Genomic DNA, 22,728 nt, shown 5'->3' with positions numbered 1-22,728 from the left:
TGGGACCCACAAGCTGCCCGGGCAAAAAAAGCCCGTTGGAAGCGTGTTTTGGGGCTTGGGCCCCCTCCTGCCCTGGTTTGTGCTCATTGCTGGAATCGCTCTTATGTTCTCTTTTGGTTACTAATTTGTTCAAGTTCAAATTTTGACGATCATCTAATTTCGGTGAATGATGCCCATCATGACATTTGCTTTGGTTTTACGTTTCTTATCAGGTAGAGTTTTCAAGCTTATGGAACATGAGGATTAGAATTTTCAAATAGAACTAAGGGACTGATTTGCAATTCTGCAGTATCAAATATGGACGGCATCGAGTGTTGGAAATAACCTAATCGTCATGCAGTAAACAACCAGTAGATAAGCAAACATAAGTCGTGTGATATTTATTTATTCCAAAAAAATGTGTCATTTATAATGACATATCTATGTTTAAATCGGTCAAAAACAGATGGATTCTATTCTATTGTATTTGAGTTGCCAACGAAATCTATCCCAGTTGAAAAGACCTTGACTTGAAGATGAGTGATCTTAGACTCGAACACTTTCCTAACTTTGGCCAAAAAAAAACAAAAATTATATTTGAGCTAATTTTTTTAATTATAATAAGCATCCTTTTAAAATACCAATATCCACTTGGCTTTGCGTTCTATCAGTAAGCTCTGATCGATCCATATAAAATAGAACATTAAAATAAACAAATTTCAACAAGATGAGAAAACTCACTGAATTGTTCTAAGGAGGAGTGAAAATTCAATCAATTATGACAACAAAGAAAATACTGAAATTTACTGTTCGTCTGACTCCACTCAAAACCCCCTCTACTACTACAGCAACGCAGGTACATATCAACTCCAACAAATCTGCAATGTGCACTGAAGAAACTAGGCCTGATGGCAACAATCCTCATAACTCACCAAAGAATAAAAGCCGCTTTACACAATAAATATGTATAACTATGATACAAGAATTGACACCACAAGCGCAACAAGAGAAACGATAAATAGAAGCCGCACACTTGCATGCGCACACAAAAACTTAGAACCCGAAAAAAAAAAAATGAATAATGAGCATGCAATATTGAAAGCACCATCAAGCGCACGCGTCACTTAACTCGACTAGCAGCAGTAGTACATAAGATACAACGCATACGAGAGTCACCCGATTGGGTATCATCATCATCTTCTTCCACAACACTCTCACTGGAAGTGGCCCCACTCCCTTTTATTCCACTAGTATAGGTGGAATCCATAAGACAAGTCATGTGATAAGCATGACAACAAAAGAAAACGATGACATTAAGGCTTTGTATAGAAAAGGGATCGAAACACATGCAACACCTTGCACCACCCCGAGGTTTTGATTTAACCTCCATTCTTCTCACACCTGGTGATTTCTCAATCACCTGAGAAGCCCTGCTATCATTCCTTTTCGTCCGTGCCTCATCTTCTTCATTGCTCAAGTAAATTCCATGTATTGCCTCTTTGTAGTATTTGACCAAGAGGTTGACAATATCAGCCTGTTTCCCAATTACACCCAGTCTCAGAATTTTTACACCGCACTCTATTCAAATCTAACAAACTTAATTGGAAGACAGGAGTACCTTAAGGATATCATTGCATCCATGTCTTAGAGATGTTTCAGTCCTGTAATTGGTGATGATTTTCACTAGGCGATCCCTAAGCCTGAAACCGAAAATTGCACAAGGTCAATACAAATACTTTTATAAAGACTACTCCAGAACCTTCGTATTCATCACTGACAAATATCCAGGTTATGTTATGTTAGAGTATAGCAAATTCCAGCATATATACAACACAGATGTGTGTACATAAGCACATATGAAAATATGCATATACATACCCATATAAGCTTCTTATACACTAGGATGTATAACACAAAGATAAATGTTGAAACTTGCTTCCATATGTGCAATACGTGTGTGGGTGTGTGGGCATATGGATGCATGTTTAATACATGCATAATGCATGCATATGTGTATGTACAGTTGCACGGTTGCACCAAACATCTTTATTTATGTCTATCCGATATGGATTCTCCTTGTCATGGCACAAGCTGAACAACTTTTTAAAATGTATCGTTTGACTTTCGCTACCATATAAAAAGAAAACACAGTAGTTCTTGGACCTGTGATATACATATATGAAGGACATTGAAAGTCAAGCAATCTAAAGACAAGAAAAGGATCTCGTCTGTGTGTCTGTATTTATTTATCTAATCTAATGAAGCTACTCTTTCTTCCATATACAAATGAGGGAGAGCATGCGTAAAAAACAGGTCAGGACTTCTAACAGGGAAAAAATGTAACATAATTAATGCTATGATTATGCATGCGAGGCACAAGATTTTACCACCAGAACGGATGTCAACAAACATTATGAAGAATCCTGTAAGTTTCATTCTTAAAATGCCACCAGTCATACATGCTAGGAATTATAGGGAAACAAAGAATTCTATTAATTGATAGAAATAGGAATATAAGAAAGTAGCATTAAAACGAACACCACAATATTCTGATCAAACTGACCTAGGAATCTCCAACCCATTAGGAACCATATTCACTATATATAGAGGATCTAGATTTCCAACTGTGTGCTCCAATAGCACGCCTACCTGTCAATTAGTGGACGAAATTTTAGAGGAACTTGAAGAGAACAAGTAGATATATTCAATTACCACGATGTAGATAAACACTAGATCTGCAGACCATAGGGAGAAGAAATACCATTTCAGGTTTATGAAGACACTGCTGAATTAATTCTTCCCAAAGTTCATCATCATGTTGCATATTTACAAACTCCATAGCCTGTACACAGCCATAACATTCATCGTTATCACCCCATACTTCACAGTAAAGAAATAAAAATAACCCCAAAGGAATAACTGAAGCAATCTGTTGAAAGAAAATCCTCTTCCACATTAAGAGGACATTAGGTACCTCTTCAATATCCCCAAGATTATTTATGATTACAGAAAGGGCTTGTTTCGCATTTCCCATTCTTCCAAGAATGAAGACTTGCTCCCTTAAAAGACCTCTTCCGATACAAATTTCATATGCCTGTGAAGTATATTAAAAAATCAATTCATTGAAAAACAATAAGTTTATCCTAATTGATCATTTATCAACAGTTCAAACCTTCTCAAGTTTGTAATGTTGACTACTACGAAGAAAAGGAAGTAGCATCTTTGAATCGTAGTCTGCATAAAGCTCTACCTACCACAGTAAACAAACGACAGCACAAGTGTTAAACAATGTGCATAAAAGCAAACACATAGATTAAATTTCACCAAACAGCACGAACTATTGTGATAACCTAACACAAGCTATTGCACAAGAAGGAAAAGAGTACAACCTCATACAATACATTCTAAGCAAGGCATGTAATAATTGAAATAGATATCTTAAGGAAGCCTCTTGAAAACAAACCACTATTGCAAACTATATAGTACCTAATACATTTTTTTAAGCAATAACAAAGATCTGCAACTTCAGTTTCATTCATTCCATATCGAAACCATGAAAGCAAGACAGTAATATAAAGATCTACTCCTAAACAGCAAACCCAGTTGTTTGTTGAAGAACTTGGTGAGGACAACATAATGGCAGGTCAGATCCAACCACAAGTGATTGAAGATATAATAACCACATTTTAGACGCATTAGGATTTAGGTGAGTTAGTGATCAGTTTACGCATAACGAGGTGGAGGGCCGCCATTGTAGGAAGTGCATGTAATAGGCGTCTGAAGAAGATGTGAAAGAAAAGGCAGGAAAATGTATGAAATCAATTCATAAAACTCATAGTACCATGGAGTACCAAAAAGAAGGTAGAAAAGCACAAGATATCTGAAAACAAGAAAAGCTGCATCTGCTATTCCATGTAAACCCCTGCATAATCTTGTTTATCACAAATCCCAAGTGTTCAAATTGCATGAGAAAGCACTCTTTTTCTTCAACCAAAAGAGAGGGAAATGAAAAGGCATGTATCATGCATTTATGAATCTAGTAAACTTAGAAAGAGAATTTTAATACAATATCCAGGAGGCTGCAAGAGTTTCCAAAAGATCCCAGAGACCCAGTTGATTACAAATGTGCGAGTGCAAGTATTTCATTTGTCTACCCTGAACTCAATTTTGTCCTCGTCTTAATAAGATATATAGAATATTTAACAGACGTAACAACTTATATCTAGAACAACTCAAGTATATCACACAGAAACCGTCAATGGAGTTAAGGCAATAACTATTTAAGTAGCTTCATCACACATACAGAAACCAGTATAATCACATGAACAAATAAATTATTTCAGCTTCCACAATACCTGCACATCATGAAAATCCTTTCCAGCATGAGGGTTTGCTTCAAATAGTGAATGCAAATATGCATGCAAGAAATATCTGGAATCACACTTGTCACTTGCATTCAAAAGTTGCTTGACCACTTCAGATGGAGTAATTAAATCCTTGTTTTGAATCAATAAAGGAACTGCCTGCTTGCAATCTAGCATCATCAGTTGGACAACCTAAAAGTGCACAAGCGACAATCAACCACAATAGAAATTAGCATGAGCCAACACGATAGAAAATTAACAGTGATAAAGTTGATAATTCATCTCTTGATGAGTTATCTACATTGCAAGTTTTCTGTGTTAGATAGAAAATTATTATGTTGCTATTGATACCAGGACCGAATTTTTTGTAATGCAAAAACCATAAACATTTAGAAAATCAATGGAAAAACCATAAACATTTGGAAAATCAAAGCAAGAAAACCCAGATAAATTTTTTAAACACAAATTTCTTCTGTTGATAACAAACAACTATAACAGTAAATACAGGAACAATAAGTTCCAACTTACAATATATAAGTTGTGATCTTATTCACCATACCTTTTCCCGAATGGAATCATATAAATTGTGCTTTTCGATGAAGGAAAATATGTCTGGCTTCAAAAGCTGGAAATAGAAAAAGAATAAAATAAATTTAACAATTAGATATCGACTTTCACAAAAATCCTACGAAGATGTTAAGACTCTGTAACAGATTCTAATTGTAGAAGTGCTTTGTGAATAAACAGCATAAATATGCATCAATAACACTTACATCAGCATATAGTGAAAATGCTTTTTCATATTGCCCATCAATCACGTACAACTCTGCTAGAGCCTGAAAAAGAAAAGGGGTGTCTAACAAAATCAAAATTATCATAATATTCAAAATTCATATTCCGTATCAATAATATCTGACTGACCTCCTTAAGAGCATCTGTCATGGACGATGTATTCAGCTGAGGTTCTATAGCTGAGATAACAGGCAATGAAGAATAAATCACCGGTGGCCAAGATTTAACAGTTGACAAGAGCTCCGTATGAAAAGATGGATTTGTAGCCAGCGCTACTAGAGCAACCTAACGGCACCAAATGAGAGAGAGACAGAGAAAAACAAGATAACATATGATTCTGCAGTTGGCAAAAGTGTGACACAACTTTAGCAGTTCAGAGGTAATGGAAAATTGTCCACACAAACCTCATAAGCAGTATCACGCAGTCTTGGGTTTTCTGTTGGTATATATGGGACTAATACTGGAAGCTGACGCAGATGCGCAAAGTGGAAAACCCATCTGTGAAGCATAGGCCACTGCCAGTTATTTTGAAGAATTGAATGACACTAGCCAATTATTTACTGGGAACATTGTAAAAAACGGGTTATAAAGAATGGTAATTAGTACCTTTCCCATGCTGAAGCAGATCCTCTCAACAATTTGGGACACAAAGATGCGGCTTCAGCATATTTTCTTTCCACAATCAAATGATCAAGGTATCTTGAACCAACCTACAGATAGGAGAAAAAATTGAACAAACTGTGCAATTAAATCAACTAAATTACATGGATTTTAACAGTGGAAGTACAAGTGCAATAAGTTCATCAATTACAGAATAACACTACGTAAATAAAGTTAACGCATGCACCACAGCAACATCCAAAAATTTTACAAGGGAAGAGAGAAAAGCAATAAAATATAAGCCATGGTGCTTCAAGCCGCTCCAAAAACTTTGTTCACTATATTACTTTTGTCATTATGTGCACGCAAGGCACATAAATCTTAGAAAGTCTTTCCATGTTTCTTTGGTTATATTTATTCTGTATTTAGCCCACCCAATAAATAAAAAATAAAATGTGAACGAAACTTTCTCTAAGAGAACATACAAATATTCTTTTAATATCTGGAGTTGTAGAAGTGAAGATTAGTTTCTAATTATTCAATGAACATCTTGCATTTCATAAAATTTAGAGGCAAAATAGTCCTTTTTTCTGATCAAAAGGGCAATATAATCCTTGTGAAGGCCATACTGTCAAACTTTCAAGCATTAAGATATATTTCACACAGGGATGATTATAATGATTTTGCCAATGGTTCATAATCTCATAAAGCCTCCTAGCATAAAAAAGAAAAAACTCATAAAACCAAAGTGTACAAGAAATTAAATGATCTATATTCATATGACCCAACTGATTTAAGTGTACCTAAATCTAATAAACAATGATACCGCACGATGTTAGCCAGAAGGGTGAAAAATGTGTAACTTGAGGAAGAAAAGAGCTGCTAGAATGCATAAGCACACAACATAGACACATTTTCATCTTTTCTATACTGTGATATGAGAATGAACGAATTCATACCTCATCAAGAAGTTCACTCCGTCCCTGGCCTGCTTCAACAGCAGCCAAAGCTTTTTCATGCCAACCATGTTGAAGAAGCCAAGCAATATGATCTTCAGCATCCCTGAAAGAATATATGCATTCATGTCTTGATCAAGTTAATGAGATCCCGCTTAACTTTATAAATATTCTACAGTTGCATAAAACTCGAAATGTACTCCTCCACTTCAGTACCCCCTCAACTTCTTATTCAATTAATCTTAAAGACAAATTAACACTATCACTATACAAGTATGGTAAAGATTTACAACGCTAATTAATCACCCAACTAAGCTCATCCCCTGAATCATCCTTGAGTCAGGTGTCAACATAAGAAGGCAACAATTCCAGGATGGATGTACAAAATATAAAATAGTAAATCTCGAAGAACAAGAGTTTAGATTTAACTCAATCCTTATGGGCTTCAGTTTCCTCAGATTTTAGGGATTGGTCTTTTCATAATAGTATCTGATTCTTTATCTCTGCTGGAAACTTTGGTGTTTCTGGCCGGAACTCCAATTCTTTTTGTCTAAGATGAAGGTTAAATTTTCTCTTATCTATAGGGAAGTTAATTCTTTCAGCAGACTATTGGGCTAAAAAAGAGGTGAGTTTCTGATTTCTTTGAATAGTTTAACTCAAGAATAACTTTTACATGATGGCTTCAGTTTGGTAGTTTAAGGGGTTGGCTGCTATATTGTTTTGGCTTAAATGATGCTCTGTGTAGCTCCTTCATTTTATTTTTTAGTTTTCAGTCCCGGCGTATTCCTGAGATTGAAAAAAAAAAAAAAAAAAAAAAAGGCAGATACCTTCCTTTTTTGTACTAAATATGTTCTTAAACCATAACTTTTATATAGATGAGACAGTAATACGACATCATTCCAGGTCACAAGCACCAAAAATTTACTTATGACACAGAGAACAATTGATCACTATGGATCTTGAGAGTAGATGGAGACTATTTACTGTATGTAATTCAAATCTTCATACATAATTTACTCTACAGACAAGCACAAATAAAAAAATACAGCACTGACCTGGGTTTTGCAATGACTACATCCTTTGGGGATACAATATAGTACAGTGGTTCATCACCTTCAGCCCACTGACCACCAGCATAGCTGCTACCTAAATTCAAACTAAAGGGTTTTACAGCTATATAATGTAATTATCCTGCTATTCTTACACCATGAACTTAAAAATTAAAGTATGTTAACCTGAGAAAGGAGCGTGAGCAAGGGAATAGTCCTTTGCTTTGTAATGCTCAAAGCCATGTACAGGTAAAGCATCTGTTGAAAGCTCATCATTATTCCATGTTACAATACGTACTTCTGGTCTCTGTGCATTTCCCTGCTTCAAATAAATTATAATTAGAAACAATAACAGGGTTTTCTTTTGATTGGGCAGACAATAAAAGTACAGCAAAATCAAAAGAAACCACTTCATAATACTGCATATAATTAGTAAAATGAATTATACTAAAAGGGCTTTCTTTTTCTCTCTTCTGTTTCCAATTGAAAACCCCACGGACCATCCCTGTACTAAATGCCACTTGGTTCAAGCCCATAAACTCAACTTTCCAATAAGCACACAAAAAACTTAAAGCACCAACATAAATGACAATGTATTGGTAGGAACACGTTATCCTGATGTGAAAATGAATTAATTGCATAATGAAAATGTATTAGTAAGATTAGGCATTAACATGATGTGAAGGAGTGAATTACATGTGATAACATCTGTGATGTACAAACATTATCATGATCAAAGAAAAAGTAGCATTAAGATAACGTATCTGTGAGACGTGTACGGTAATTCAGTTTTTGCTAACATAATTGTGTAGTAATGGATTGTGGTTGACAGATCGCAACAAAAGCTTTCCATAAATATAATTTTCTTGAAAAATGGACATGTATAATGGAAGTATGGTATTTTAAAGTTGTTTTAAAAAAATGGTAAGTTTGTAATTTTTTGTTCTTTTATTTAACCTATGATAGTGTTTGACTTTTCTGTTTAATTTAAAAGTTTAAAAGTCATTGGATAAGCTAATAAAAAATATCTACCAGATACCTAGATCTAAAAAGCCCTTTATTATAAGCACCAAAAACACACACAAATAAGTCAGCAAAAAATTATGGAAGCTAAATAAGGTGAAAAGGGGATATCAAGAAAATAAGTTAAAACCCATAAATAAACAAAAAGGAATTTCCACCAAGAAATTAAACAAAGTTTGATCTTAAACAATAGGTTCCAAAAATGCAGACATAGCAAAGCGTCTAATCCAGTCCAACCCGTTGGCTGGCTCGTAAATGTGATAAATTGTATAAATGTGAATGAGTGGGTATAAAAATATATATATATATAAAAAATAAAAAATAAAAATGAAAAACAAACGGAGGGGAAATAAAATAAAAATACGGAGTAACAAGATGTATATCATACAGCACGAGGGGAAATAAAATACCTGCCGTGATGGAACAGAGCTACTAAATTCCTTCTCCCCGTCTTCTTCACCAGGGATATAGGCTAGAACGACCAAAGAGTCACCAAAAGGAGCAATCCCAGAAATGAAATAGCTGGTCTGAAAGGATGCCACAATATCCACCTGGTTCAAATTAGACATTGACATCGAGACATGCTTAACTGTCCCATTGGCTGCTCTAGACTGATTTGTTTTTATCGATGTTATTTTGATTGATGTTCCCCAGCCGATGACCAACAATGTGTCGTCCTGAATGTGATGAAGGGCAGTGAGAAACCCATGAAAACAACACCATAACTACTTTATTTAAGGGACTAAGAAAAAGAGATGCAAACTAGGACAGAAGGTTTGGCTGCCATTTTTCATATTGAAAAATTAATCTTATATAGTTATGAGGATGACGTGCTTAATATTCTAAGGTTAAATCAGCTTTTAGAGTCATTAATTGTAAAATCATAGCGTTATAATGTGCAGGTGTAGAAATGGAATTTCACATTTTTCCCGTGCAGAAACTTTCATTATATTAGTTCTTTATGGAAGACAAAACTTTAATTGAAAAAGGAACAAAAGTACAAGAATAGTGAACAAGGAGTCCACTCCTAAAAACGATTACAAGTGAAACCTGCAACCAACAACTCTACCATATACAACAAAGACCAGAGCAATGCCCCAAAAAAACACTACAAAGTAGCTGCTTTCCCTATGATAAAACAACAGAAAATGACAGGTCTCTATACTCCAAAGCAAACCATGCCCAAAAAGAAGCCCAAAGTCGAACTGTCCTGTAAGCACTCCACCACCTCACCAGGCACATTCTCAAAAACCCTCCTATTCCTTTCAAACCATATAACCCAAAAAAATTTCATCATAGCACATCTCCCCCGAGCTACGCCCATTCTCCTTCCCCAAAAAGATTTAAAGTTCTCACATAACAGTGCATTACATGACACCAAAATAGACCAATATAAACTTGTTTGAGCAGCCACGGCTGTAAAGACAAAGCCCCTCGACAATGAAGCAACAAATGATCCACTGCTTTATTTGCGCCAAGAAAAAACAGTGTCCAAATTTGACAATTTCCTATATGTAGTTACACCAAGTCTAAATTTTTTTTTTTTTTAAAGAGTTGTGAGAGGTTTGACTGGCTTTTCTTAGGTTTTACTTCAGCTGTTAAAGAACTATTAGATACCTATGATATTTGAGATTCCAATTCCTCCCAATCGTTTCTCCGTTCCTTCCCCAATTAAAATCCTAAAACAGCAAAGTTTGCTACTACCTTTATCCCTCCACTGCCCCTTGAAACAGCATTTATAATCCCAAAATTACCTGCTGCTCCTGAATTCCAGCAATCTTCTATAAAGTCCCTTCTACGCTTTAAATTTAGGACCTCTTTGGAAATGCTTTTACAAATGATAAAGCGCTCCCAAATAATTAAAAGCACTTCTGGTAGCAATTCACAAAAATATTAGAACTGCTTCTGGGTATAGAAGCACAGCTTAGTTCTTTATGGAGCAGCACCTGACAGCTTCCAAGCACATTTACAAGAAGCACTTGGCCTTTAATAAAAGAATTCATGTGCTTCTAACAAAATTGCTTCCAGCTGAAGAGCAACTGAGCAAAAGAACTTCCTCAGAAAGCGCTACCAGCAGGCCCTTAATCTTTCAAGTTTCAACCCTTATTTCATTCTGCGAATCATACAACTCTAAGACTCAAAGCTCCAAGTACACTCTTTATGTAAGTTCACTCCCATACACCACGTCAAAAATTATTAAAGCGTGGTCCACCTATTTACTACATGTGCCTGCAAATACTGTGAGCATTAACTCTTTCACTAACCTGCCAAACTAGGTGAGGGAGCAAAAGTTCAGGTCGTGGGCTTCCTCGTGGTCTTTCAATGAATGTTATACGCTGATCATTTGCAGTATCATATACTTTCACACCTGCATCATTAGCCCAAGCAATGAGACTTGTTCTCCACTTCACTGCATGTATAGGACCTTCACCAGAATGCAAAACCTAGAAAGACATATTTGCTTTAAGAAATTAGAAAGCATACTGGGAAAATTCTTTTTGACATGCAATAATATTAGCTTAGTACAAACCTGATCTCTAAAGCCCAGCCATCTTTTTGTATTATAATATAAATGACCAGCTAAACCACCAGCTGCAAATCTCCTAGAAGATTTTTTTGCATAATCTGGATCCAAAGCAATAGCCTTCATTGGGCGATGATACTCAAACCTCATTTTCTCATCAGTGAAAAGGCTGTTTATTACAACAGACCCATCGTCTGAACAGCTTCCTATATATTCACCTTCTATGTCAAAGCTAAGATCATTCACTGCAGCAGTATGAGCAGGGAATTCCTTAACCTGCAACGAAGCCAATCAAGTACATGATATTGTCTTCAATGATAAATCCGGGGCCAAATGCAATAATCTTTCAACCTTAAATGATATGAGACGGAAAAAAAAGGTCACTGATCCTACAAGTTAATGAATTAATAAAAATATGTCAAAAGGGAGTTAAAATTTTAACCAACCCCACCCCCAACATAAACGCCCGCACTCCGATAAATCAAATAAAGAAAGTGGACAGACCCACTATTTTTAAATTGAATGTATTGCCAGAAGAAATTTGATAGCAGTAAAGCTTAGAAGGCAGACAACAGAAATGCTTATTTAATTTAATTTTTCTGTAAACCACATAACCAAACAATAAGCATATTGTAGTAGAGTACTAGACTACTACTCTTTTCTTAGGAAGCAAAAAAAAAGACTATTAATTGATTTAAAGTGGTACCAATTATACTGTCACACATATGAACATGAAAACTCATGCGCAATTAATTCTGTTTTCAGTGGACATTTATATATTCTCTAAAATCATGGTGTTGATTGCAGCACTTGCTGCGCGACAAGGGCCTTTAACTTAGAGCAAATTCAAACATCTCCAAGGAACACGTCTCATCTATTGTATATAAACGTAATTCGTAAGCATACTAGCCTTACACTTATTGTATGCCTATATTGTCGCATGGACTCTATCTATGTCTAAAAGAATTAACAAACGTGATAATGCAACAGATAACAACCAGATAAGTAAAGGATTTACTAATGGCAGCAGCCTATATGAAATGCAAATTTCAAAATTAACTACAAATATAGCAAAGAAATCATATCGGTAAACCACCTACTAATATCACAAACAACCTACATTGCTTGTCGAGGTTAAAGGTTGCATCTCTAGCCTAACGCAGAGGTAATTGCCCAATCAAAAAATAAAGGCTTTTGATTTTAAGGTTTTAGGAGAAGTGGAATTCAATCATCATACAAGGAGTGTAAGTTCAACAGAGCTGAAAATTGAATTGGCACAAAAACACTTGATTAAGAAATTTTTTTCCGTAGTTTGATTGGGCAGGCAATAAAAGTACAGCAAAATCAAAATAAACCACTTTACAATACTGCACATAATTAATAAAATGAAATTATACTAAAAGGGCTTTCCTTTTCTCTTTTTTGTTTCCATTTGAGCAATTGAAAACCCCCGTAGACCATCCCTGAACTAAACTCCACTGGGTTCAAGCTCTTAAACCCAATTTTCCAATAAACCCGCAAAAAATTTAAAATTATCAAGAAAAACCAGATCCAGCCAGCTCCATTTTGATCCAAAACAAACTCAACTCCCACGAATGACACTAACATAACCTTCAATGCTATGATTTCACCAGGAGTGTAAGTTCAACAGAGCTGAAAATTGAATTGGCACAAAAACACTTGATTAAGAAAAAAATTTCCGTAGTTTGATTGGGCAGGCAATAAAAGTACAGCAAAATCAAAATAAACCACTTTACAATACTGCACATAATTAATAAAATGAAATTATACTAAAAGGGCTTTCCTTTTCTCTTTTTTGTTTCCATTTGAGCAATTGAAAACCCCCGTAGACCATCCCTGAACTAAACTCCACTGGGTTCAAGCTCTTAAACCCAATTTTCCAATAAACCCGCAAAAAATTTAAAATTATCAAGAAAAACCAGATCCAGCCAGCTCCATTTTGATCCAAAACAAACTCAAATCCCACGAATGACACTAACATAACCTTCAATGCTATGATTTCACCAGGAGTGTAAGTTCAACAGAGCTGAAAATTGAATTGGCACAAAAACACTTGATTAAGAAATTTTTTTCCGTAGTTTGATTGGGCAGGCAATAAAAGTACAGCAAAATCAAAATAAACCACTTTACAATACTGCACATAATTAATAAAATGAAATTATACTAAAAGGGCTTTCCTTTTCTCTTTTTTGTTTCCATTTGAGCAATTGAAAACCCCCGTAGACCATCCCTGAACTAAACTCCACTGGGTTCAAGCTCTTAAACCCAATTTTCCAATAAACCCGCAAAAAATTTAAAATTATCAAGAAAAACCAGATCCAGCCAGCTCCATTTTGATCCAAAACAAACTCAAATCCCACGAATGACACTAACATAACCTTCAATGCTATGATTTCACCAACGACTAATTCAGAAGATAAAAAACTGAATTCAAGCCAAGCTCAGTCCCTCACCTGATTCCCGAGAAAATCGAGAATATGAACGGTGCCCCCGTGAGTTCCGAGCGCGATCATTCGTTCCGCGACGGCGATACACGTAGCCACATCGCTCGTCAACAGCGTAGGAATGCTGCCTCCCATTCGCTGGTACTTTAGCCTCGGCTCCTCCTCCTCCTCCTCCTCTTCCTCTTCCTCTTCTTCCTCTTCTTCTTCTTCGCCCTCTTCCTCTCTCTCATCGTCTCCTTCTACGCCGTTATCTGGCGGAATCGGAGCCATTGTTATATACCTCGTCAGCTCTTCTCGTGGATGTTCGTCGTCTCAGAGAGAAGAATGATTTGAGTTTCAGAGTTGAGAGTTGAGGGAGAGATCTGTTTGGTTTGTGCTTTCTTTGTGTTTTAATTTTTTTTTATAATTTGGGGTCTTTCCTATTTAACGACGGTTGGTGAGTTATTTACAAAGCGACAAGAAGAGTGACGAATGCAGCATGAGCGCCACGTGTATAGAATGTGACTTTTCACTTGGGTTGGGGTCGTTGTGTTAGTTTTTGACCTGTCACTTGCTGACTTTTTGTGGTCATTTTGCGAAGAATCAATAATCAAGGGAATAAACCCAACTTTTCATAAGTTAACCTAACCTTTAATGCATTTATATTTTAAATTTTATTCTTAAATAAAATTATCATAAACATTTTAAATTTATTCTTAAATAAAATTATCATAAACGACATAATTGAATTTAAAAACAAATTAACTTTATAAGTGCACTTCCATTCATTTACCGTAACAAAAGATAAGGAAAGTGTTTGGGGATGGTGCAAAGTCACCCAACTCGGGCGCTTTTTGACAACGCAAACGGCCAAGTTTAGAGCTGGAAGGAAATTCTATGTGGCCAAATTGGAGTTGTGAATTTGCAGCGGGATTTGGATTGGCAAAGTTGCGACGAGGATGTGGATTGACAAAGCTACGACCAAGATTTGGAGTTGCTGGAATATGTGGTCGGATTTCTAGGAGTTATGGTTGACGGGCTGAAGCGGCCGAGATGTAATCGAAGGCAGTCGAGTATAGCACACTCGACTGGAACTAGAGGCTCGATTGATGCTGGGCTTTGTTTTGAAGCAAGGCTGGAGAAGAAGGCCGGCTACATTCGAGCTTGGTCGGAAGATTAGGCTGGGTTTTGTTGGCTGGAGAATCAATGGCGACTGAGACTTGAAGAGTTTAGTTGCGACCGGGATGAAAGCCAAGTTGCGACTCAGATGGAACCCAAGTTGCGGTAGGGTTAAAAACCAAGTTGCCGCAGGTTGGGCCTTGAGGTTTTTTGCGCAACTGGAGCTGTGGGATTTTTGGGCTAGAGTCTTTAGGCTTCTTGCAAAAATGCAATTGGGCTCTTTAAATTGAAACTTCCTTGCCCTATTTTACATATATATTTATACATATATATATATATACAAGCAAATAAATACAAATATGAGGTCGGGGGTTTTTGATGTGGCTGGATTGAAGGATTTTGGGCAATTGAAATATGAGAATTTTATTATATGTAATAAAATGGTTGGCCCTTAAGAGAGCTCGGAGGACCAAGTCCAAGCCACTTATTTGACCCTAGGATTTCAGGAAGGATTATGGGCATGTGACGGAGGCCTCACAAGGAAAGAAATCAAGGAATTTGATAATAACTCCGAATGTTCCAAAGCAAGGAAGAATCAAGCATATCAGAATATTTCAATCAATGCAATCCCATGGATTTAGGGGGGCCTTGGAAGGAAAGAATTTTTAAAAGAGTTGACCTTTGGCCATTCAATGGCCAGCCCATAGGCTGACAAATGACCTATATAAACCTCACCAAATGAAGAAAATAGACACAACATCAGACAGACAAACCTATCTTTTATCTTGCATTTTTCTTTTCCTACCCTTAGGATTTTACTTTTCAAGCAGCTAGTGTGGCAAGTTCTTCCTTTCCTTAGTGTAAGTTCAAATTCTTGTTCAATTTATATTTTCTTGTCATTCAAATTCAAGTTTATTTCAATTGCTTTACCTTTCATTGTCATCGCACTTTTATTAAGTTTAATTTCAAGTTTATTTTAGTTTATCGTTCTTATTGCTTTTATCTCGTTCTTGCTTTATTTATCGCTTTAATTTATTTTATCGCACGTTAATTCTTGTCTTTACGTTTAAACGCACATTTAGTTTAATTGCATTATTTTTACTTTGAAAACTTAAAAATCACAAAAACATCCGTACGAAGCCTAACCATCATCAAGCCCGAGGAAATGAAAGAACCTAGGCCAAGAGGAGGTTCCTTGCTTGGCAAATCAATCATTTGAGAAGTTAGAAGCGCGACACATTCATCTACTCACATTCCATTCAAACCCAAATTCGTGGCTTGGTGGTGGCCCGCCTCGCACTCAAAAGAAGAAGGACCAAAAGTTCATTCCGTCAGCTGCGTCGGCCGAAAAGAGGGAAACATAAAGGTAAGTCCAATTACTATGAGTTTTTATCAAAAATAGCCCACATTTACCATATACTTTCATAAATGTCCGTTTTGATAAAAAAGTTCAAAAATAGTCAAAAACTCACGTAAATAGACTAAAATGCCCCCAAAACCTAATAAGCAAAAGAAAATCAAAATCTGAAGAGGATATTCCAAAATAAATAAATATATTTTTAATGAAATCATTTCAGAAAACCAAAGCTACATGGAGCAAAACCAACGGTTAAAAGAGCCAACAAAAGGGGGATCCCCCAAACAATTACAAACAAAGAAAGCCGTGCAATAACGCAAGGGCACCCATATACAACAAACCAGGGCAAGGTATTAGACCAACGAAGAAAGTATAGCTATAAAGTGAAGAACCATGCAACTACAAACAAAAAATAAAAAATCCTTTTAAATTTTCTGCTTGTAGAATTATTTTTTTTCCTCACTAGTAAAATTTAATTCCCTTTACTTGAATGTTTATTTTCAAAATCCATAGATAAAATCAACAACTATAACTTTAATTATTGTTTGGCAACCAAGAGTATGCACTAGTGATGCACAGTTGCCAAAAGAATTCAAATATTTGAAGCTTTACAATGTGGAGTCCTGCCGCAAGTAACTTGGTGTACTTGTCTCCTTATGAATCTGCTGCACACACGAAGGGTAGAGGTCTGCCAAACAATTGGTAGAATAGGGTTTTGCCTTTTAGGTTATGTGGGTTTGAGTTTTGAGGGCTTTTTTTTTTTGGATCAAGTAGAAACTTCATTAGATAAACTTTAACGTCACAATCAAAGACATCAACAAGACATCTAAAATATCAATCCCAATAGGGCAACAAACTAACTTGCTAAAAGCAAAACTAACGCGGACAAAAGCCACACTAAAACTAATAGCCAACATAACCACAATTAGCTATAAGCCCAAACAAAGCCTAGAAACCCAACATAACCAAAACCCTAAATCAACTCATGAGTCTAAACAAACCCTATCACCACCACCTGAAGAAGCGCCGTCGCGGCTACACCCACCACCGCATCCGTAACAGATCTGGGGAAAATATGATTTCCCGCGATCTACCTACACATAAGAGCGAACAAATAAATGAAAACAATAACTTTGCCAAAGAATAATTGGGTGATTTGCAGCAACTTCAGTAAAAAAACGATGTAGAATCAAATTTAAAGAACATGAGTGACGTTAGAGAGCGGATTTTAGGAGTAGGATTTGATTGAGAACATAGACTGAAAGGAGTGATAGGGAACTTCAATCTAATCATGGCTTAGAATAAACCACCATAAGAGGCTTTTTCTTCAAACTGCCCCAGTGGACTTATTCACTAACCTAAAAGGAAAACACGAGAAGAGAAAAGGAGGAAGAGGGCAGTGACGCTTCTTCCTCCTCCCCCCTCTACGGAATTTTCCTTTAGGACTCACAGAGGGAAAGAGCGGCTAGGGTTTGGAAAAAACTCGTGAATAGTGTTGAAGGCATTTTGAGTCTATTTACATGAGCTTTTGGCTATTTTTGAAAGTTTTTATCAAAATGGATATATATGAAAGTATGGGGTAATTTTTGGCTATTTTGTATAAAAACTCAATTACACTATTCACATGAATGGTACATGTCCTTGCAAATTTTTTTTGATGCATTCTCACCCATTGTCATGGTAATCAAGAGTTACCACTATTCACATGAGATATAAGGAGATGAATTTGTATAGATTTTGGTGTGGGAAGTGAAAAACATGGCTATGTATTTATAGAAAAAAATTTCTAAATTTTTTTTCTTTCAGTTTTTTTAATATCTAAATTGGTCGCTGATGTTAGTTTGCCCAGATAATAGCCCATTCAATTCTGGCATCTGGGCCTGCCCAATTTCATGGGGCCCACTTCTTATCATGACAATTTTTTAGAAGCTTTAGTTTTCACACACAATATAGCTTCCTATTTACCAATAGTAATTCAATTTCAGCTAATTAGGATAAAGCCAGAAGCCAAAATATAGTACCTACTTTTACCAAAATATAATTAAAGAACATCAAAATTACAACATGTGCCATTATGCCATTATTATCAAATTTCAATATTCAGTTTTAAACCAAAACTTACAGTTGTCAAAACGACATCCAAAGACCCAAAACTGAACCAAAAACGACATCTACTCAAATTGAATCCTAACCCCTTTGCTTGACCTTTCATCTTCACATTGAGAAACCGCTTCAATTGTTCACACTATTCTCCAAAATCTCAGATGATCGTTCGCGTCAACGGCGACCACCAACGATCGAAGCTGACTCTTCATTCTCTCTTTCGGTAAAAAATCATTAAAAAAATCAACTCTCTAATACCTACTGTTCATTCTTCAACTCTCTAATAGACCACCAATATCAATGAAAATGCAAGAAACTTTCTTCTTCTTTGTCTATTTCAGAAACTACATTGCATATTCTGCACCCTACATAAGAGTTTTAGGTATTTTACCTTCTAGATCTGAATGAGTTTATGCTTGCATGCTTGAGTTTTTTGGGTTAAGAACTAATTTTAGTTGGACATTTCAACAAACACATAGAAGGAACACTAATTTTGGTTGGGCATTTCATGCATTGTAGTTTATGTTCCGGGTTTTGATTTTGGTTTTCATTGTAGTTTATGTTTTGTTCATTTTTCATCCTCCATTATGTTTGGTTTAGTTTAAGTTGCTTTTAGTATAGTGCATTATAGTTTCTGACTTCATTTTTTAAACTTGTTGACTTCCAAATTTAGGATAGTGCTACATTGTAGTTTATGTTCCAAATTTAAAACCTCTAAAAACTAAAAAATCACCAAAGAAAGAGAAAGAGTATCAAATATATCTGTTTTCTACACTGCAATTTCCGAATTAGTTTGTAGTTCTTTAGGATTTAGACTTTCCTGATCTTTCCATTTCATGTCAAGTTGATGTATAGTTTCTGTTATGTTTTGTGTTTTGGTTTGCTCTTATTATATTTCTATTATGTTTGATGATGTTTTGCGTTTTGGATTGTTCCTTTTAAAAGAGGAATAGTACCAAATATATATGTTTTCTGCACTGAAGAAAAAGGAAACTGCAATGCCGTTTCCAGTTTAGTTTGTAGTTCTTGTTTTGACTATGCTGATCTTTCAATTTCATGTCAAGTTGATGTATATTTTATGATATATTTTGTGTTTAGGATTGCTCCTATTATATTTCTATTATGTTTGATGTTTTGCCTTTTGTATTGGTCCTTTTAAAAGAGGAATATCATCAAATATTTCTGTTTTCTGCATTGCAAAAAATGAAAACTGTGCAATTTCGGTTTATGCAATGCAATGAACCACAAATTGCATTGCAGTTTCCGTTTTCTATTTTCTGCTCAACTATTTATACTTCTTCCTTGTAGTTTACCTCTACTTGTCCTAATAGTGTTTTCATCCCTTCTTGTTTCAGATCACAAATGGCACAATAAATGTCACCACAAAAGAAGGAAGCTTAAAACCAACGAAAGCCAAGAATCAAAATAATGGCTCAAAAGACAAAATCAAAGCCAAACTATAATAGGAAAACAAAGCTCCCGGACTATGTCTAGTTTTGGTGCAACGTCAATGCTTTCAACCGTATCATTACAGATGTTAAAGACAAGCTCAATTAAAGACAAAAGAAGCTGCTCAAGAAAACCCCTTTCTAGAACTTGATTGAGCTGTTTTACCACCAAAGAATTGACATGAATAAGTCGGACCTCGACTTAGTACAGCTACTCAAGAAGTTTGATCAAGATACAAAGTCCTACAAATTTGGCACCAAATCATTGCAGATCACAGCCATTACAGTGACTGAGATTCTAGGACTGCTAATTATTTAACGTCCAAATTACAAAATAGCCAGTACCTTCACAATGAGATGCATAAACACTCCAACTAACTTCTTATTCGAACAAACATCAATCACCCGGCTCTTATCATTGCTAGCATATAAAAAATTAAATTCTACTTCAAGAGCATACTTGCACAATTTCAACCGGAACTCCTCTACATCATCGTCAAACTTCTGCCCTACATGATGTATGTACGTCTCCCACTCATTTGACAACAAAGGCTTAGCACTTGCTCTCTTCAACCTGCTCAAAAATTCACTTCCGTCTTCCAAAGTACTAGAACACGACGACTCGCCCTTTTCACATGCTATCAACTCCTTATTTCCACAAAAATCACCACTATACTCACTGCTCCCGCATAAATCCTTAACTAAAATATTCACACTCTTCGAATTTGATATCGACAAATATGACATCAACATGTCTAAATCACTATTCGTTTCTAGTAAACAACTCGAATAACCAGGCAGCGAATACCGTAATGTGAAACTACCCAACTGCAAACCTCTAAACATTAGACATAAAGTCTTCGAGACATCAACCATGGATAACTTTTCTGAAATTGAAAACATAATGGTTTTCGACTTATATGTGCACTTGGCTATCACAAAAACCTTCATTAGCCTTGAAAATGCAAAAAACAATTCAAATCAGTAAATAATATAGATGAGCAGCTGTAATATTCCTATAGACTTGCAAATATTAGTCTGAAATAGAATTATGAAACAAAAAACTGCACTGCAGTTTCTAGTAAAAAATTGCAACAAACGAAAACTGCAGTGCAGTTATGACATAACATATGCTCAAATTTGAATAGAAACCAAAAGGAAAAGCCATGTTCAAAGTCCTAAAACTAAGTTGAAAACACATTTAAGTGCATAAGTAGTTGTAACATTGTCATACACTTGCAATGCAGTTTATGAAACCAGTGTAGTTTTTGCTAAAAAACTGCAACAAACAGAAACGACAATGGCAGAAAATAAAAAAACTTCGTATAGAAACCAAAAGGAAACCACGATTAAAGTACTAAAGTACTCATACCTCAACACCTAGGACTGCTAAAATTCTCTTCAACCAAACAGCAGCTCAAAATCACTCTGAAAACAAAATGAAGAAGATAGGGTTTAGCATTGAACGCCACAAGATCGCGCCGCAAACCTGAGCTCAAAATAGCTGAACAAAGGAGAACATAAATCGACTAAAATGACCGTCATTCTGAATGCAAACCGAACTAAAACGTAGTTGAAAAATGAAAATAGAAAGATAAAGAAAAATGAATGAAAACCTACCAAAAAATTGAAGCTCCAATCGCAGAACAAGAACCAGAGCTCCAAAACCTTAAAGCTGAATGAAAACGAAAGAGAAACCAAGACCAAATCGCATGTAGTTTAAACATTCAGGGGTAAAAGAGTCATTTACTTTGTAAGGTTTAAAGATGGGCCAGACCTTTTAAGAAGAAAGGTAGAATTGTCTTTTCAATTTTTATTTTTAAGCTGGCCCAACAAATCTGGGCCTCCTTTTTGGCATAATCTAAAATAACAATTCTTTCCTAGGTATTAAAACCCAAACCAAAATACCTAATGTCTCAAATACTAATTAGTAAAGTTAATTCTGTCTAATACCTAATTTTTCTCAATTTTTTCTTGGTGGAGGTAGTTTTTGGAGCCTTAAAAGGGGATGAGTGGAAGTACTCTGAGGGGCTTATAAAGCCGTTAGGTAAGAGAAGTAACTCATGCACTCTATGCCTTAGAGCACTTCCACCCATGGTACCATGGCAAAGGGTAAGGGCAAGTAAGGGCAGACACTATTCATATGAAAGGTAAAAGAATGAAAGAATGAAAAGGTGGAGAAAGAAATTCAAAGAAGGAAATATATGAAGAAGAGAGGAAGAGGCAGAAGAAAGTAATATATGAAAAGATATAGAGGAAGAGAAAGGGTAAGAAATATGTGGAAAAAAGAGAAAAATAAAAATGCAACAAGAAAAAATTTATGGTTCACCAAAAAGAAAAAGAAGTAGGGTTAAAGTCGATATTTAGTTGGGTATAAATGGGAACTAAGACATTTGAGTATTAATTGAACTAAAATATCTAAATATTACTTGGAGTTACTAATGTGATATGAATATTAATTAAACTTACTAATAATTTTGGATATAAATGAACACTTAATTCTAAAACTGACAATTTGAAAATTATTCATCATACATGTGTGTTGATACATATACAAACTTCAATGAGTGACGAGGAGGGTACAAGTTGGGTGGTGTGTTAGCATGGATTGGAGAAAATGATTATGTATTGTAATGTAGTACATATAAAGCGCAATAACAAACAAGATGCAACATATATACAATCGTACAATTAGACTATTAAAATAAAAAAGCACAAGCATGAACTTTAAACTTGAAAGTTCTCACATACACAAGCTTAAACAAGTGATGGAGTTGGTATAAATTGTGTGCTATCTTCATTGGTGCCCCATTAAAGGGAAGTCTCACGGAGCTATATGAGATTGAAGAAAATTGTTATCCCTAAGAGCATCTATAGTGGGGGGTTGTATAATAAGGTGTATGTTAAATATACATAATTTGTGATCGGAATCACCTGCAATGGGGAGGTGTAAATGATTGTAAATTTGCA

At 35.5% G+C, this 22,728-nt stretch overlaps 1 protein-coding gene across 3 annotated transcripts; it reads right to left on the bottom strand.

The window, feature by feature from the left end:
- Positions 1–704: 704 nt before the first annotated feature.
- On the bottom strand, positions 705–14,133 carry LOC117630978 (vacuolar protein sorting-associated protein 41 homolog). 3 transcript variants are annotated; one of them, XM_034363867.1, is made up of 19 exons: positions 13,762–14,133; positions 11,294–11,563; positions 11,028–11,207; positions 9,174–9,440; positions 7,927–8,062; positions 7,747–7,837; positions 6,695–6,797; positions 5,742–5,845; positions 5,540–5,633; positions 5,265–5,420; positions 5,117–5,179; positions 4,903–4,968; positions 4,335–4,535; positions 3,152–3,229; positions 2,954–3,073; positions 2,741–2,821; positions 2,543–2,628; positions 1,598–1,679; positions 705–1,513 (listed from the first exon to the last, which is right to left on the bottom strand). In XM_034363867.1, the coding sequence occupies exons 1-19, from the start codon at positions 14,020–14,022 to the stop codon at positions 1,100–1,102; spliced, it is 2,853 nt and encodes a 950-aa protein (XP_034219758.1). In that variant the 5' UTR covers positions 14,023–14,133; the 3' UTR covers positions 705–1,099. The 3 variants fall into 3 exon arrangements, 2 of the variants coding, with proteins under 2 accessions (XP_034219758.1, XP_034219759.1); XM_034363868.1 differs by having other exon boundaries at positions 7,927–8,059; XR_004586281.1 differs by lacking the exon at positions 2,543–2,628 and having other exon boundaries at positions 1,397–1,513; positions 2,692–2,821.
- Between the last annotated feature and the right edge of the window lie 8,595 nt (positions 14,134–22,728).

This window comes from Prunus dulcis, chromosome 6 (assembly GCF_902201215.1).
Source record: "Prunus dulcis chromosome 6, ALMONDv2, whole genome shotgun sequence".
NCBI classification, from domain to species: Eukaryota; Viridiplantae; Streptophyta; class Magnoliopsida; order Rosales; family Rosaceae; genus Prunus; species Prunus dulcis.
This window is presented reverse-complemented; position numbering and strand designations above follow the sequence as displayed.